The following is a 17,159-nucleotide window of genomic DNA, read 5'->3' as shown; positions in this document are numbered from 1 at the left end:
AGAACAAGGCCTGCCTTGAAGAAAGGAGGGAAACAAACCGCAGTTCAGGCCACATAAGCAGCTTGCGATTTCCTTCCCGGTCTTCTTCCTACCACTCACAGTGTTATAAAATAAACCAGAGAGACAGTAGAGGTTAGGCTAAAGGATTATTCTCTATTCTCTGGTGAGCGTCCGAGAGGAGCCCAGAGGGCTCCTGGTCACTAGTCAGACCCCGTAGAACAATTTTAGGGAGGTACCACCACGTCTTTAGTTCACAGTTAAAAGAGAAGGCCACAGAAGAAAGCTGCCAGTGTTCTACCATCTCCTCCAGTCAACAACCACAATCAGCCCTAGGATAGTTTACTTATAATAGGATTTTTAAAGGTGCCGTGAAAATTATGAAAGATTTTATATGGGCATTAAAAATTACAGGGTGTCCTGTCTAGGGCACCCTTCCAGGCTATCTCTGACTTTGTCTTGAAGCTATTTTACAACCCTGTAAGTTGTAGAAAACTGACAGTAATACAAATGGGGTTTTTTTTCCAGAGAAATGAAGATGAACTGTGTCCCAGATGCATTGGATTACTGACTGCCCTGTAATAGTCCATTTTGTATCTGTTGGTAATTCATTTCAGCATTCTTGGTTTTCTATGAGTTTGTATTTTTTTGAATTCAAGAATTGTAACATCTCATTAGATCCCTCCTTATTTAATAGAAAATATTTGACACGAGAACATTGTATATTTGTATCCCAATTATGCTTTTACCTTCTTAAAAATATTTATCTTTTAACAAAAGCTTCAGTGCTTCAGATAATTTTTAAAAACCACAGAATAAAAGAGAAGAAAATAGGAGGGAACTGAGCTAAGCTGGCATGAGGTGACATGCTTGCTCACATGATTTCTAAACCAAGACCAAAGGGCTAAGAGAATCCTTTCCCTTTGCTTCTAAAACCAGATATTTCACAAGGAAACAAAATGCACTAAAAATATCTCATGCTTGATACTTGGGGAAACAGCAGTAAACTTAAGGATTTACCGGTATAACCTTTTTGAAAACTCAAACCTTCAGGTTCGTCAAAGACAACACGTTGGGGGTGACTGTTTTATTACAGAAGGATCCAATGAAAGGTTTACCTTTAAGGAGCTGTCAGAATGCATTTTCAATAGACTTGTAGAAGCTGTAATTTGAGGCTCCTGTACAGAAAGAGTCCCCTGTAAGAAGCAAGGTTCTTGCCATCTGCACACAGGCCCTCATTCTATCTTGGCCTCTAGGCTGCAAGCAGAAGCACAGGCTTTCTACAATAAAACATTCGGAAAGCTCCGAGCACTTGGCAATATTGGCAGTGAAAACTGAAGAAGTGGCCAGCATGTCACTATCCCCCGCTTCACCCCACTGGGCCACGTCTATCACATCCTGCCCCTATCTCCCCACTTCTCATGTATATACAAAAACCTCCAGTGAAGCCAGGTGTGATGGGGCTCATGCCTGGAATCCCAGCACTTTGGGAGGCCAGGGCGGGCAGATCACTTGAGGTCAGGAGTTCGAGACCAGCCTGGCCAACGTGGTGAAACCCCATCTCTACTAAAAATACAAAAATTAGCTGGGTGTGGTGGTGGGTGCCTGTAGTCCCAGCTCCTCAGGAGGCTGAGGCAGGAGAAAAGCTTGAACCTGGGAGGTGAAGGATGCAATCAGCCAAGATGGTGCCGCTGCACTCCAGCCTGAGCGACAGGGCGAGACTCCATCTCTCTCTCTCACACACACCCTCCAGCTCTTGGAAGAGACCTCCACACAACTGAGCTTCCCACCTTGAGGAAGAAGGTCACTGAGCATGTCGCCTTGGTTACCTCTCCTAGGTAATCAAGGAGTTTCTCCATCTACAGCCTAGCATCAGGCATAAGCTGTGTGCAGTGATGTGGGCCGGGTGTGGTGGGATAAGTAAGGAGGAGGGTGGCTCAGGGGTAGGAGTGGCAAACTGCACCCCACACTCCGGAGCAGTCAGATGCTGAAGATCGACGGACCACAGAGATACTGCTCAGCCCCAGACCCTGGTCATGTCAGTTCACAGAAGATAGCAAACAGCCAGCACCTTCCTGCATGGGCACCACTGGGCACTGAATGGGTGTTTCAGTCTGGCTTAGCACAGCCTCTGCAGGGTCCCACACCAGCAGAATGGCCCAACCTGCTTAGCAGACATTCACCAGGCACAGCTCCTCAGCCTCCCGTTACGGCTTTCTCAACTCTCCAATCTCCAAGACCTTTGCACCCTCAGTTACACTCCCAACATCTCTTCCAACATCACAGAGCTGCAGTCAGGGGCCTCCTTGCCCAGGGAGGCAATCTCACTGTCTGCTCAGAACCTCCATTCTGACTGTTTCAGACTGTTTTCTGATTCTTACTGCATCCTTGGGCAATGAGACTTAAGAAGGCACTTCTTCCCACTGTGTGGAAGGGAGGCGGTTCATACCCACCACCGTCAGGGAGGCTGTCCTGAGCAGCTCCTCACCTGCCATCCCAGGCTCATATCCATTGTGGACCAGGAGAAGGGCTGGCCCTGTGTCGTGTCCTCTCCAGCAACTGCTTGCTGCTAGTTCAGAAACAGTTCGTGCCTCTCATTTCCAAGTCACATTTCCCGCTTCCTCTGTCTGAGCTCTTTCAGCGGACATCAGAAAAGCCAGTTTCTCCCTCCCGGAATGCCAGCCCTCCTCTCTCAGAGGATGAAAAGCTATCACCTTCCCCTAAAGGCTACTTCAAGGCCAAAACAGCCATGGCTGAAGGGGCCTATGCTGCCCAAGCTCCCTAGCTGGGGAGCAGCAGGGACCCCAGGCCCTGTGCCCCCAGGAAGGCTGCTCAACTGCAGGCTTGGCAGCTCTGCCACAGCCTACTTGTATTTTCCAGAGTCCTCATCAACCCCAGCACAGAGCACAAAACTGATCCTTTGTCTCTGTCTGTGGCACTGCATACGGCCTAACAGAGCACACCAGGGCTCCTGCCACCTCCTAGTACATCGGCTTCAGCCACGGCTCCAAGTGTCACTGCCTGATGTCACCCCAGGAAATGTGAGGGGCCGCATAGATAGTCTTGGGCACGTTACGTGGGAACCCCAGTGTCCTACTGTGCCTGGAGGGATCATGTAGTCCAAGCCACCGCCATTTCTTCAAAGATAGCCCTGGGCCTTTCTGAGCACAGAATTTTCCTTTAGTAGACCCTAAAGTAATACTTTGGAAGAAGAGAGTGAGATGAAGCTCCCTTGCCCTAAAGAAACAAGCATCCTAGAGTACCCAGAAGGCACATTCTCTAGCCCTTTCATCATGCAGCTTTCAGCTGGCTGAGCATGCCAGGCCTGTGAGGCTCTAGGAGGGGTCAACACGAGCACCACTGGGGGAAATGCTAAGTCCAGAGAGTTCCCAGTTACTCGACGCTGGTTCAAAGCCAACCATGTGATAGGGGAAAGCTTCGCCACAGGCTTTGTCTCTTGCTGGTGTGTGTTTTTAACTGTTCGATGAGGGGCATTTCCAGCCTATGCAACTGTGAAGGGATCTGGGAAGAGGAACATCAGCTCCGAGGTGGAAATCCTGGCATGTGACGCGAAACACCTGCCAATCTGCAGAGGTTGCCCCAAGCCCAAGAAAACCAAAAGGGCCTTTCCCTTCAGTGGCCACAGAGAAGGCACATATCAGCTGACCCTCCCTGACCCTCCCGGGGCTCTATGGAGTCCTCATGACCTCAGGAATACAGGGCCATCTTGTACAGTCTCACAGGTCTTGCACTGCACAATTCCAAAAAGCGCTATTCCCAAAGTCTGTGGTGTGAACGGATGCCCTGAGTTACACACTGTGGAGGCCTTGGGGACACCACTCCTTGGGAGGTCACCCACCATCCATTGGGGCCTTAGCACTTGAAAATGAGAGACACACAAAGCAGAAGCATGGTTTATCTTTAAAGAACAGATTAAATGACTTCTGAAATGCTTGCTTACAGGCTGACATGGGTCTCCAGCTGGGGTGGACGAAGGGCGAAAAGGAAAAGTGGCCCTTCAGCTAATTTCTTGGAAGACGCTACCTTACATTTTGTCCTTTTCATATCTATTGGACTTTGGCTTGTGAACTTCTAATATTTCCAGCCACCCCTTCCATTTTTCTCAAGATGACCCAAAAAAGCTGTTTCCAGCCCATGTCTAGCTCCGTGAGCATTACACCCACTAGGGGGCAGGAGGCACGCAAAGCAGAGCACAGCCAAGAGTCTCAGGCTGCTGACAGAGGTGCATAAAGTCAACGTGGATTTGACTCTTGAAGTCATTTGTGTGTCAAGCTTTCTATTTAAGGAAGCACAAGGCCACTTTTAATTATCAGATCCCCCAGGACTTGAGCCACTGTGACAGGTGACATTTAAAAGGGAAATCCTGTTGGCATTAACCTGCTGACTTTTCTATTCCAGCCCCCTAGACGGCTTTCTTAAGGAGTCACCAAGACCTCTTGCAACCCCCTATCTGCTCTGTACAGGGTCTTGTTGGAGCTGCTGAAGCCACAGGTCAGCTCACTCACCCACCCTGCAGCAAACCAGTCCTACATTGGTTTTCCAGGCACTTGGGATCTAGACAGAGAATGTGGAGGGGCACAATGGACCCAGGCTGGTGTGGGGGGGATACCAGGAACATGAGCCTGGGCAGCCCAGGAGCCAAGCCTGGAAGGGCAAAGAGGTATCCAGGAACATGCCGCATGACTTCTAAGAAACCCGATAGAGTTAGGCAAGGATAAGCAAGTACTGCTGAGCCAAGAACTGTCCCTAGCTGCTATGGTCTGAACATTTGTATCCTCTCAAAATTCTTACATTGAAACTGATCCCCAGTGTGAGGGTATTTGGAGGTAGGGCCTTTGGGAAGTGATGAGGTAATGAGGGTGGAACCCTCATGAATGAGATTAGTGGCCTTATAAGCTCATGTACCCCTTCCACCGTGTTAGGACATGGAAAAGACGGTCACCTGTGAACCAAGAAACAGGCCCTCATGAGACACTGAATCTACCAATGTCCTGATCTTGCACTTCTCATCCTCCAGAACTGTGAAAAATAAATTTCTATTTTTTACAAACTACCCTGCTTATGGTATTTTGTTTAGTATTTTGTCTTGGCCTGAACAGACTAAGGCACTGCCATTTTTGGCTCTGAGTAAGGCAGCCAGAGAGGTGGTCATGGGAGCCGGTAAAGAACCCAATATAATGGCATAAAACCCAGCCAGCCAAGCCGTGGGTAAGGATCTCACGCAGTCCGCTTCCTTTGTGCCTGTCAACTCCCTGAATCCCAGCCCAGAAGGCCTGTCCTAAGTACACACCTGATTCTGGTCTAATCTGCCATGACTCCTGCCTTCTTCCGACAGCACATACCTGAAGTGCAGCCCCCATGTAGGGCTGTTAATCAAGGTCTCCCCATCACAGATTCTAAACCCCGCCAGTATGCTGGGGTTCCATGGGAGCAGACCCTGGAAAACAACCAGTCCCTCTGGAAGCCCGAGTCCACAGTCAACACCCTTTGGGGATGACCCAAACCAGACAAACCTCAGGCAACATAAGGGAAAGAACAGCTCTTGCTGTCACGGAGAGACACTGACTCATTCTGGAGCACTGGCTTCGTACCAAGTGCAGCCAAGAGACCACATGAAGATGACAACCTGTGATGTTCAGAGTGTTTTCAGGCAGCACGCCTGGGAGTCGAGTCTGTTACCTCCGTTCGGGGGAAGCCAGCGCGCATGCACGTGCTCACCCCCACAGCACACCCGGCCATGACTCATACCCTCTGAGTGGCGTGATTCAGCATCTCCTGCCAGGCGGAGTCGAACTGCCGCTTATCATCCTCCAGCAGCCGCTGCTCGGCCAGGGAGATGGTCTCCTTGGCGGCACGGAGCACCTCGGTGGCCCTCTGGAAGTCCTGAGTGGCTTTCTGAGCTTCCAGCTGAGCCTGTGTGAGAAAGAATCCTCATGAGGCCTCAGGAAATGGCGAGTACTCCCCACGGTCCATTTTACCTTTCAAAAAATAAGCATCCCAAGGACCAGGACAAGCTCATCTCTGCCTCTTCACTCCCGGCACCCACAGGTCCTCAGAGATGCCAGACAGGGCAGTGGACCCGATGGGGGAGTGAGCGCCAAATCAGTGAGCAGACAGTTTCCACGGTTCTGGGCCCAATGGATGAGATAAACACGTCAGCCCTTGGCCAGAATCGGACATGGCAAACCAGCCCATCCTGGGACAGGTACAGCCAACCCCACGGCCTTTCTCAGAAGCTCTGCCTCACTAATGAGGTCAAGGTGGATACAGTAGTCCTGTCACCTTCCCTGCCCAGATCTGTGGCTCAATTCATGGCAAGTCAGAACTAGAACCCTGAAGATCATGGTCCAAAGACTTCACTCTGTAGAAGGGGGACCTTAGCTGAGAGGACACAGCCTTTCCTGAGATCACACAGCTGACTAGAAGCAGAGCTGTGCCAGACTCCGGGTAGTAGGAGTTCCAGCCCAGCACTGCCCCTCTGCCAGAGAGTCCCCCACTCAATTCACACCCACTGACTCCAGCGACAGGCCAAGTATGGCACCAGGCAGGCAAAGAGAAGGACCTAATTAATTAAAACAACATGGTCTCTGCTTTCAAGGAGCATCAGGTGGGAGAAGCAATACCAACTGTAGCTGACCACATGTCTAGAGCTGCCCCCCGACATGCGTCTACTGATTGTTCAAAATGTGATTAATCCCGGCCAGTTGCAGTGGCTCACACCTGTAATCCCCAGCACTGTGGGAGGCGGGCGGATCACTTGAGGTCAGGAATTAAAGACCAGCCTGGCCAACATGGTGAAACCCTGTCTCTACTAAAAATACAAAAATTAGCCGGGCATAGTGGTGGGTGCCTATAATCCCAGCTACTTGGGAGGCTGAGGCAGAAGAATCGCTTAAACTTAGGAGGCAGAGGCTGTTATGAGCCGAGATTGCGCCACTGCACTCCAGCCTGGGTGACAAGAGTGAGACTCCATCTCAAAACAAAAAAGTGATTAATCCCAATTGAATGTAAGACATCTCTAATCTTAAAGTCTCAGTCCAAAAAAAAAATGTTAAATATCTCAATTTTTATTACATGATGAAATATTTTGGATATACTAAATTAAATAAAATATATTATTAAAATTAATTTCAGTTGGGTGCAATGGATCCCACCTATATCCCAGCACTTTGGGGGGCCAAGGCAGGAGGACCACTTGAGGCCAGGTATTCAAGACCAGCCTGGGAAACACAGCAAGAGCCCACTTCTGGAAAAAATTAAAAACTTATCCAAGCATGGTGGCACATGGCTGCATTCCCTGCTCCTTGGGAGGCTGACGCAGGAGGATCACTTGAGGTTACAGTGAACTACGATTATGCCGCTGCACTCCAGCCCGGGTAACACAATAAGACCCTGCTTCTTAAATAAATAAAATTTAAAAATTAAATTCACAGGCTGGGCACAGGGGCTCAAGCCTGTAACCCCAGCACTTTGGGAGGCCAAGGCAGGAGGATCACGAGGTCAGGAGTTTGAAACCAGCCTGGCCAACATGACAAAACCCTACCTCTACTAAAAATATAAAACTTAGCCGGGTGTGGTGGCACATGCCTGTAGTCCCAGCTACTCGGAAGGCTGAGGCAGAAGAATCATTTGAACCTGAGAGGTGGAGGTTGCAGTGAGTTGAGATCACACCATTGCACTCCAGCCTGGGTGACAGGAGCAAAACTCTGTCTCAAAAAAAAAAAAATTTAACTTCACCATTTCATCTTTCCTCATCTTTCCTTTATTACTGTGACCACTGGGAAACTTACAATTATATAGGTGATTCCAATTCTATTTCTTGTGGACAGTGGATACCTTTACCCCAAGATGGGCCAGGTGATGGCAATTGTGTGACCACATGAGAAATCAGCACTGAAACATCACAGTCACCACTCTACAGGCTCCCCTTGAATTCCCCAGCAGAGCACAAGCCACAAGCCCACTTCTGCCAAAAGCTGGCCTCTGCAGCGTCCCACCACCCTCCCTTGGTTAACCACGACCCCAAGTCAGTTACATAAGCCCTGGTGGGACATCCCTAGGGCAGCCCCTGGGACTCAGGAAGAGGGGAACTACAGGGACCCCACCCTTCCGCAAGCAATTCTCACATGACTTTGAGGAAGTCTTCAGAAACCACAGGCTCAGGATGCTTTGTGAAGAAGGTTAAAGGAGGGGGAACAAAAAAATCACAGACTCAGAGAATGCCAGCCGCCCAGGAAAAGAACAGCTTTCCGGAGTACTCCATGATTGTGTACTGCATACCAGACCCAGACCCAGACCCAGCCCTCCAGGCAATGACAATCAGATGGGGAGCTGAACCAAGCATGGAGTGGACGCTCAGAAGTCCGTAATACGACACTGTACGTGAGAGTGCCACAGCAGCGGGGGAAGTATGGTAAGGGAATGTGAAGGAGAAATTATTTCCAGTACAGAGAACCGAGGAAGGCCTCTTAAAGGAAGATGATCCTGAACTGAGGACTGAAGGACAAAGATGATTTGAAAACACGGGCTGATGGGGTGGGAGGCAGAAGGAAGGATTTGAGACTCTAAAGACATATTACAAAACAGAGTGCCTGTAGGAGATTTGATGATACCTCAGATCAAATTTTTTAAAAGGACTCGAGTGAAGACCTTGAATGAATGCCAGGCAAGAAAAAAGAGAAGAGAAGAGAAGAGAGGAGAGAGGAGAGAGGAGAAGAGGAGAGAAAGGAAAGAAAGGAAAGAAGGGAAAGAAAGAAAAGAAAGGAAGAAGGAAGGGAAGGGGAGAGGAGGGGAGGTATGTGAGGGGTAGGTGGAGGTTGGATAGGAAGGGGAGGGAGGGTGTAGGTGTGAGTGTGAAAAGTGTACGGGAAGTTGGTTAGAATTATGAATAAGAAAGAATTATGATGAATGTTATGAAGAATATTGGAAAGGAAATAAGGATAGGGAAGGAAGGAAATAGGTGAAAGGGTGAATGGAAATAATAGGGAAGTGGGAAGTGTGATAGGGAAATGGTGTGATATGGATATAATGTACATTTGTATCTCTGTGGAATTCTGTGTGGAATCTTTGATTAAGAGAATTATGTAAGAAAAGAGGTTTAATTGGCTCACAGTTCAGCAGGCTGTACAGGAAGCGTGATGCTGGTATCTGCTCGGTTTCTGGGGAGGCCTCAGGATACTTACAATCATGGCAGAAGGCAAAGGGGGAGCAAGGCATCTCACACAGTGCCTGGACTTGGGTCCAGGGTCGGGGGAAAGTGCTACACACCTTTTTTTTTTTTTTTTTTTTTGAGACTGAATCTCACTCTATCGCCCAGGCTGGAGTGTAGTGGTGCGATCTTGGCTCAATGCAACCTCTGCCTCCTGGGTTCAGGTAATTCTCCTGCCTCAGCCTCCTGAATAGCTGGGACTACAGGTCCATGCCACCACCACTGGACAGTCACCCTGCCAGGAATACATGGCAAGAGCAGCTAAGACACCAACTATACTTTTTGTATTTTTGGTAGAGACAGGGTTTTGCCATGTTGGCCAAGCTGGTCTCAAACACCTGACCTCAGATGATCTACCTGCCTCAGCCTCCCAAAGTGCTGGGATTACAGGATTACAGGTGTGAGCCACCGCACCCAGTCGCTACACACTTTTAAACCTGATCTCATGAGAGCTCACTGTCGAAACAACAGTACCAACGGGGGTGGTGCTAAACCATTCATGAGAAACAGCCTCCATGATTAAATCACCTCCCACCAAGCCCCACCTCCAACATCGGTGATTACAATTCGACATGAGATTTGGGAGGGGGCACAGACCCAAACCATATCAGGAGGTAATTAGGGTTAGATGAGGTCCTGAGGGTGGGACCCTCATGAGGGGATCAGTGACCTTGTAAGAAGGGGAAGAGAGAGAGATCTCTCGCTCTGGTTCACTGAGGAAGCACCACGCTGTCAAAGGTCTCCTAGGGAAGATTCCGCAAAGGAGGAGGGTATCAGGCAGCAGGCCAGGCCAAGGCAGGAAGCACCAAAGGGTTTACACACTTATCTAACTGAGGAAAGTTTAACTGTGACATTGCTTCTCAGTGTCATCACAAAACACAGGACTTCCAAAGTCAGAAACCAATTGTATTTACAAAATTTACTAAATTTAGAAACCAATTTTGTATGATGGTGAGCACCAGATAGCCATCTCTCTCTGGCTATCTGGTTCTCACCATCATACAAAAGATGACACCTAGAAATCTTTGGTACAACTGATAACGGTTTACCTTCAAATAGGAACAAAGGTCCCAGGCCCTGGTATTTAATACACTGTTTGAATAGGGCTCTATGCTCCCAGGTCCTGTGATGAGCACAAGTCATGCAGTGATTCACTCACAGCTCACAGAGAAACCCAATGAGCCAGTAGAAGAAGTAGGCCCTGCTTATAATAGTACTAAAGAGGAAAATGTTAGCAGAGCTTAGTTTGAGGTATAAGATGCAACACAGAAAAAAATGTTAAATACCTTCATGACTTACAGACACTAACAGCTTTCATGGGAAAAGCTCCGTGGAGAGAATTTTAAAAGGCAGCTTATGGGCTGGGCGCAGTGACTCACACCTGTAATCCCACCACTTTGGAAGGCCAAGGCGGGTGGATCACTTGAGGCCAGGAGTTCAAGACCAGCCCGGACAACATGGTGAAACCCCATCTCTACCTAAATACAAAAATTAGCTGGGCATGGTGGTGGGCGCCTGTACTCCCAGTGACTCGGGAGACTGACGCAAGGGAATCACTTGAACCCAGGAGGTGGAGGTTGCAGTGAGCCGAGATCGTGCCACTGCACTGCAGCCTGGGCGACAAAGTAAGACTCTGCCTCAAAAAAAAAAAAAAAAAAAAAAAAGGCTGCTATGAATGAATGTGATAAGTGACCTTCATTAGACACTGGCCCAGGCCAACTGTGACTGTGAAGCACTCGGAAATGTGGAAATGTATTGAGCATTCCACAAAGGGTCATCAGCAAAAGAGGTGGTGGGTGGAGAAGCCTGGCATTGTTGAGAAGGGAGAGAGGCTGTGGTCACGCCCCTCTGACTCAACTTCCACTGTTGCCCACAATGGCTCTCAGGGAGGAACAAGAGCATCTGCACATTTGCATTGGCTACAACAAAGGTCCAAGACAGGAGGAAGTTTACAGACCTCCCAGTTCAAGCCCCTCATTTTTCAAAGGAGAGCCCAGAATAGGTGATGTCACACAGCTGTTTAGTGGCCCCCACAGAGCCAGGAAGTCAGAGCCCCTGACCCCTAGTCTGGAGCTATTTCAGCTCAACCATGCAGTGTCCACCCCCCAGAGTAACTCATTAACACAGTCACTGGACAATTGGACAGTCTCCCTGCCAGCAATACATGACAAGAGCAGCTGCTAGGGCACCAAAGACAAGATGGAAACTCCACTGTGCACAGGATTGCTACCTCCTGCCTGCGGCTCCCATCCTGAAGCCTCACGCGGATCCAACTGACAGGCCCGTGGTTAGCTCCAGCAACTGCAAAGGAGGCGGCTGCCCAAAGTCATACTCTAGCAGGTGGTAGCTCCAAGTCAGGGAGTAGAGCCCTCAAGACCAGACCAACCTAGTACCTAACTACTAACTAACCTGTAAGTCTGGATACAGATAATTACAAAGGAGAAAATAATCACAGCAGTTACTGCTTTAGCATTTATTCTGTATCAGATAATGTGTATAAGGTGTTCTGAATATAGTACATCATTAGTAAAGTCTCAAAATATATAGCATATATAGTACATATATATTATATAGTATATAGATATAGTACATCATTTAAGTCTCCAAATAACCCTACAGGCCTAACCCAGAGCTTTCATTCTAATTTTTTTTTTTTTTTTTTTTTTTTGTCTGGAGATGGAGTTTTCCTCTTACCACCCAGGCTGGAGTGCAACAGTGCAATCTCAGCTCACTACAATCTCTGCCTCCCGGGTTCAAATGATTCTCCTGCCTCAATCTCCCGAGTAGCTTAGATTACAGGTGCCCGCCACCATGCCTGGCTAATTTTTGTATTTTTAGTAGAGACAGGGTTTCCATGTTGGCCAGGCTGGTCTCGAACTCCTGACCTCAGGTGATCCACCCGCTTTGGCCTCCCAAAGTGCTGGGATTACAGGCGTGAGCCACCGCGCCCAGCCTCATTCTAAACTTTGATTAAACACCACTTGCTGGTGCTGCAAACTCCTGACAAAGAAGTATTAGTCAAGGAAGCACGGCCTCAGCTCTCCACACAAATCAAGGACACAGTGGCCACTGTCACACAGGTCGGAACAGGCAGGGAGGTTTGCAGGGTGTAAGATTTGCAGAGACCACCAAGGAGGAGCAGAGGAGAAGCGGAGGGGAGAAGGCCCGCTGCTGTAGGAGCTGGGCTCATCCACAACCAGAGTCCGGAAAATGAGGTCCTGAGAAGCTGATCCTGAAAACCCTCACGCCTGCCTAAGCTTAGCCTCCTACCCCCACCACACATTCTCACCTGCTCTGAGGAACAACTTGAACCCCATTCACAGGGGAGCCAGGAGAATGAATGAGATGTAGAGAGGCACGGGACAGGCAAAATTTCCCCACCTAGAGGCACGGGCATCCGACTGCCTTCCCCACTCCCCTTTCTAAATGCCTTTAGTACTTAAAATCTAAAAGGACTCTGGGGTTTACTTGGGAATGGTTGGGCTCAGTATGCATATACCCCCCAGCACTTGGCCAAAGCAATGATGGAGCAAAAGAAGCTTCCGGAACCCCCTGGACACCTGGGTGTGGATTGGGAGGAACGAGTGCCCCACTTTCTTCTAGAGAAAGTTGGGAAGATACCAGCCCAGGGCAAAGCAGGTGCTGTGTGAGATGAGCAGTGACCCCAGAGGCATGGGGCAGCAGAACCCGCAGGAAAGGGAAGCCCCAGCCAAATGACAGGTGGGCCAGCTTCTACCCCTCGTGCTTCATGCTTCGTGCTTCGCTGGAGGAATCTCACCCCCACAGGGCCCGGGGCAAGGCCCCTGCTGGATGGGGGCAACTACTTGGTAGGAAGTCTCTGTCCTTTTTAACTTGATGCTGTTTTGTCCTTGCCTCTTCACAGTGAATGTCACAGGCACTGCTGGAAAGAACCCCTCCCCCGGCTAGAAGCTTATGAAGAAAAGCATCAGAGGCCTTTCCAACCCAACCAAGGAAGATCAAAAACCTTTGAAAACATGGTCAATAACCCCCGGGGGGTCTCAGTGAGGGAGGGATGGGCAGGACAAACATCAAAATGGACAAGAGACAAGGATGTCTGCTCTCAGCTTTATTAAAGCCATGGTTTTCTGCCTAGATTCTGAGGAACCCCAGGCACCCAGCAGTTCATGGACTGTCTGAGTCCTTCCAGCCTGCAAGCTGCCCATCCTCAACTCCCCCTTCAACTCCTGAATGATGCTTCGTTGAAGAGGACCAGAGATAGAATCTGGCCATTCTGATAGCACCGTTTTACCCCTGAGGATGTCTGGCGTATATTTTAATCCAAATTATCCCAGAACAAAGTTTCATTTGAAAACATTTTCTGGGGAGAATTCCATTAAGCCCATTTAGTTCCTTGATTTTTTTTTACACCCAGGTGCTTCTAATTTTTCAGCTGTATTTAGTCAAAATTATTCTCCTGAAGATTGGTTCCTTTCTATTTCAAATAAACAGATTTGATTGAATAAACAGTTTCATCCATATCAAATTTTACTAAATGTAGCTTGTGGCATGGAGTTTTTTATTGTTTCTATCAAAATTTTGCTGAATCAGTTTCTTAAAGATCTAAACATTTAGCTGGGTGTGGTGGCTCATGCCTGTAATCCCAGCACTTTGGGAGGCTGAGGCAGGCAGATCACCTGAGGTCGGGAGTTCAAGACCAGCTTGGCCAACATGGCGAAACCCCATCTCTACTAAAAATAGAAAAAATTAGCTGGGCCTGGTGGCAGGTGCCTATAATCCCAGCTGCTCAGAGGGCTGAGGCAGAAGAATCGTTTGAACCTGGGAGGTGAGGTTGCAGTGAGCCGAGATCGCACCACTGCACTCCAGCCTAGGCGACGAGAGCAAAACTCTGTCTTAGGGAAAAAAAAAAAAAAAAAATCTAAAAATTTGTCAAACATAGGGGACATCATTTTTTCTCAGTCCCAAAAGTTACCATGTACATTCTGAGTCACTATCAGTTTAATAGTGTTATTTCTCCCAACAATGTATATTACAAAGAAAACAAGAAATCCATGGTATGCATCTACTCTTACAGAAATGAGAAAATCGTGGGCAGTCTTAAGAGAGACAGCGCCTGCAGCCATACCATGGACAGACTACAGAGCCCTTTAATATGTCAGAGCAGCAAGAGAGCTTTGCAGGGTTAGAAACATCGAGGTCAAACGGTTTTGTTCTGGCCTGAGCTTAAAGGTGAACTTTAAAAATGTAAAAGCTTCTACTTGCTTCAAAATACAGCTAGTAGTAACAAGAGAGAGCTGGGGGTGGGGGTAAAGATGAAATAGGATTGCCCCAAGGTTGATAATTGTAGAAGCTGGATGATGAACATCAGAGGTTCCATTACTTTGTTCTCTATTTTGCATATATTTGAAAGTTTTGACCCCAGCTTCCGGCAGAACAATCCCTACTGCCAACAGTCATCCAGACTAACCAGGGGTGAGTCTGACACAAGCGTTTCAGTTGGGGGCATCAGGGAAGGTTCTTCAAGCACTGAGCCCACCTCTGCTTATCTTCAGTACTAGACACCAGCCTGCAGTTCACATCCAGACACAGCGTGTTCATACACACCACCCAAAGGGCTTCCCATTGCACTCATGCAGCACGATTCCTCTGCCTTAAGCTGGCACTATTTGTTACCCTACAGAATCTCCCTAATTCATGTAAAAGCTGGCAGGAGGAGGGTCTCAGGCCTTCTGTTTTCACAGGGCACTACTTAGCCCGAGTCAGTGTGCCTAGGCTAGTCAGTCAGCTGATGTCTATCACCCGTCCCCACACTTCCATCCTTTGACAATTAACAAGCAGCTTACAGGGCCTGCCAGCTACATGCAGCAGGCCTCCAGGAACCACACATCCCAAATCAAATCCTTCCTGTTGCTGCAGCAACACCACAGATGCCAGGCTCTTCCTGCCCACCCTAGCCAGAAGGGTGCGCCCACATTCCTCCTCATCCTCCTCCCGCTTTCACCTTCTTCACGCTGTAGCAGTGTGCCACCACTGGCTAGAGAACCGACTGGCCAGTTGTGAGGTAGGGGCCTGAGCCGGGGGTAGACAGCAGTACCTCCGGAAAAAAGGAGAAAAAGGAAAAAAACCCACAACAGCACCCCAGGGTACCACCACCAAACCTAGACTCCTAACCCACAGAACCAAATAACAGGGTCTTTGTGCTCAGGGAGATGGAGACAATCTAGACCAATTGTTTTATTTTCTAGGAGAAAATGTAAGAGTCTAACAAATAAATTGGCCTGCTCAAAGCATCGAGCCTGGATATTCTACCAACCCCAATCCAAGCTGCCCTCCCTGCCAGCCAGCCACACAGCCATCCCCAACATCACACTCTCACTCTCCCTGTCCCCAAAACACACACGCAACATATCCCGCCTCTTAATTCTTCAAATGCGTGCAAACTCAGAGAGCTCCTTCATTGCGGTGGGTTTCCCTGAGGTCAGCAGGGCTATATCTTCCTCCCTGCATGTCCACTGGCAATTATCTTCCATCTCTGCCTTTGTCTCCCACCTGTACTGTCATTCCCACGAAACACTAGCATATCTTAGACACACACACCAATCAGGGAAGCTATTTCATCTTCCACTGGGACGCACAACGCAGACCCGGGCCACGAACATGGTCATTGCCTGACATCGTGAGGGAGTGGAGAGCCCTGCTTTACGCCGCAGGGCAGCAGAGAACTGGAATACAGAACGTGGGGAAAGTCCATGTGCTCTGTAATTATGCCTCATGACATTCCTTTGCAGTTAATGAGTAGCTGCTGGTTTCCAATCACAAGGGTGGAGCATAGGAGTAGAGAGGTGGGTGTATAAAGAACTGGAATGCCAGAAGAGGAAAGAGCATCTCCCTCCCGTAAGCTATAGCTATAGTTAATTTTTGTATTTTTAGTAGAAACTGGGTTTCACCATGTTGGCCAGGCTGGTCAAGAGTGAAACACGGTCCCCCAAAAACAAAACACACACTTTGACACTGTGCACAAAACTGGCATTGATTTGACCACGACAATTGGACCAGTGACAACGGGACCACTATGAGGCTGTGGTCTGTGTCAAGAGAACCAGAAAGAACAGAGTATATCCCTGGCACCAACAATAACCATTGTCTCGGGTCTACAACCTTGAACAAGGACCTGAAGGCATCAGATTCCCTTGGCAGAGCTCTGATCCCCCGACTCCTACCTCTCTCCGTCCTCTCCGGTGAAAGAACCAGGTGGTCAGTTGCTCCCTCCCTCAGTCCTGCCTCTACAGGTACACGCTTCTCTGCCTGGGGGTTGCTAGCAGAACACCAGCTCTTCCAGTGACTGCTCCCCAGAGACGGTTCCACCTGCACCTTGTGGACAAACAAGCCCCCTGTAGCTCTCTAATCTTCACACACCGTAATGGCAACAAAAGAAACATTTTGGGCAGGGCGCAGCAGCTCACGCCTGTAATCCCAGCCCCTTGGGAGGCTGAGGCGGGTGGACTGAGATCAGGAGGTTGAGATCAGCCTGACCAACATGGTGAAACCCTGTTTCTACTAAAAATACAAAAATTAGCCGGGTGTGGCGGTACGCCCCTGTAATCCCAGCTATTCGGGAGGTTGAGGCTGGAGAATCGCTTGAACTCGGGAGGCGGAGGTTGCAGTGAGCCAAGATTGTGCCATTGCACTCCAGCCTGAGGTGACAAGAGCGAAACACGGTCCCCTGCCCCCCAAAAAAAACCACATTTTGATGCCTTGCACAACGCTGGCATTGATTTGACCAGGACAATTGGGCCACTATGAGGCCATATTCTGTGTTGAGAGAACCAGGAAGAACAGAATACATCCCTGGTACCAACAATAACCACTGTCTTGGGTCTACAACCTTGAACAAGTCACTAAACTTTTCAGATTAGAACGCCAAGGCCTCTGCTAACTCCAAGGAAGCCTCAGT

General features: G+C 48.8%; 1 protein-coding gene across 2 annotated transcripts in view; it reads right to left on the bottom strand.

The window, feature by feature from the left end:
• SH3BP5 (SH3 domain binding protein 5) overlaps positions 1–17,159 on the bottom strand; it is a 77,362-nt gene that overhangs the window by 8,809 nt on the left and 51,394 nt on the right. For both annotated transcript variants that reach the window (XM_017884308.1, XM_017884254.1), the window contains exon 4: positions 5,767–5,931. In XM_017884308.1, coding sequence (XP_017739797.1) covers positions 5,767–5,931 — 165 coding nt within the window. The remainder of the gene's footprint in view (positions 1–5,766; positions 5,932–17,159) is intronic.

Source organism: Rhinopithecus bieti, unplaced genomic scaffold (assembly GCF_001698545.2).
Source record: "Rhinopithecus bieti isolate Rb0 unplaced genomic scaffold, ASM169854v2 scaffold_12, whole genome shotgun sequence".
Taxonomy (NCBI): domain Eukaryota; kingdom Metazoa; phylum Chordata; class Mammalia; order Primates; family Cercopithecidae; genus Rhinopithecus; species Rhinopithecus bieti.
This window is presented reverse-complemented; position numbering and strand designations above follow the sequence as displayed.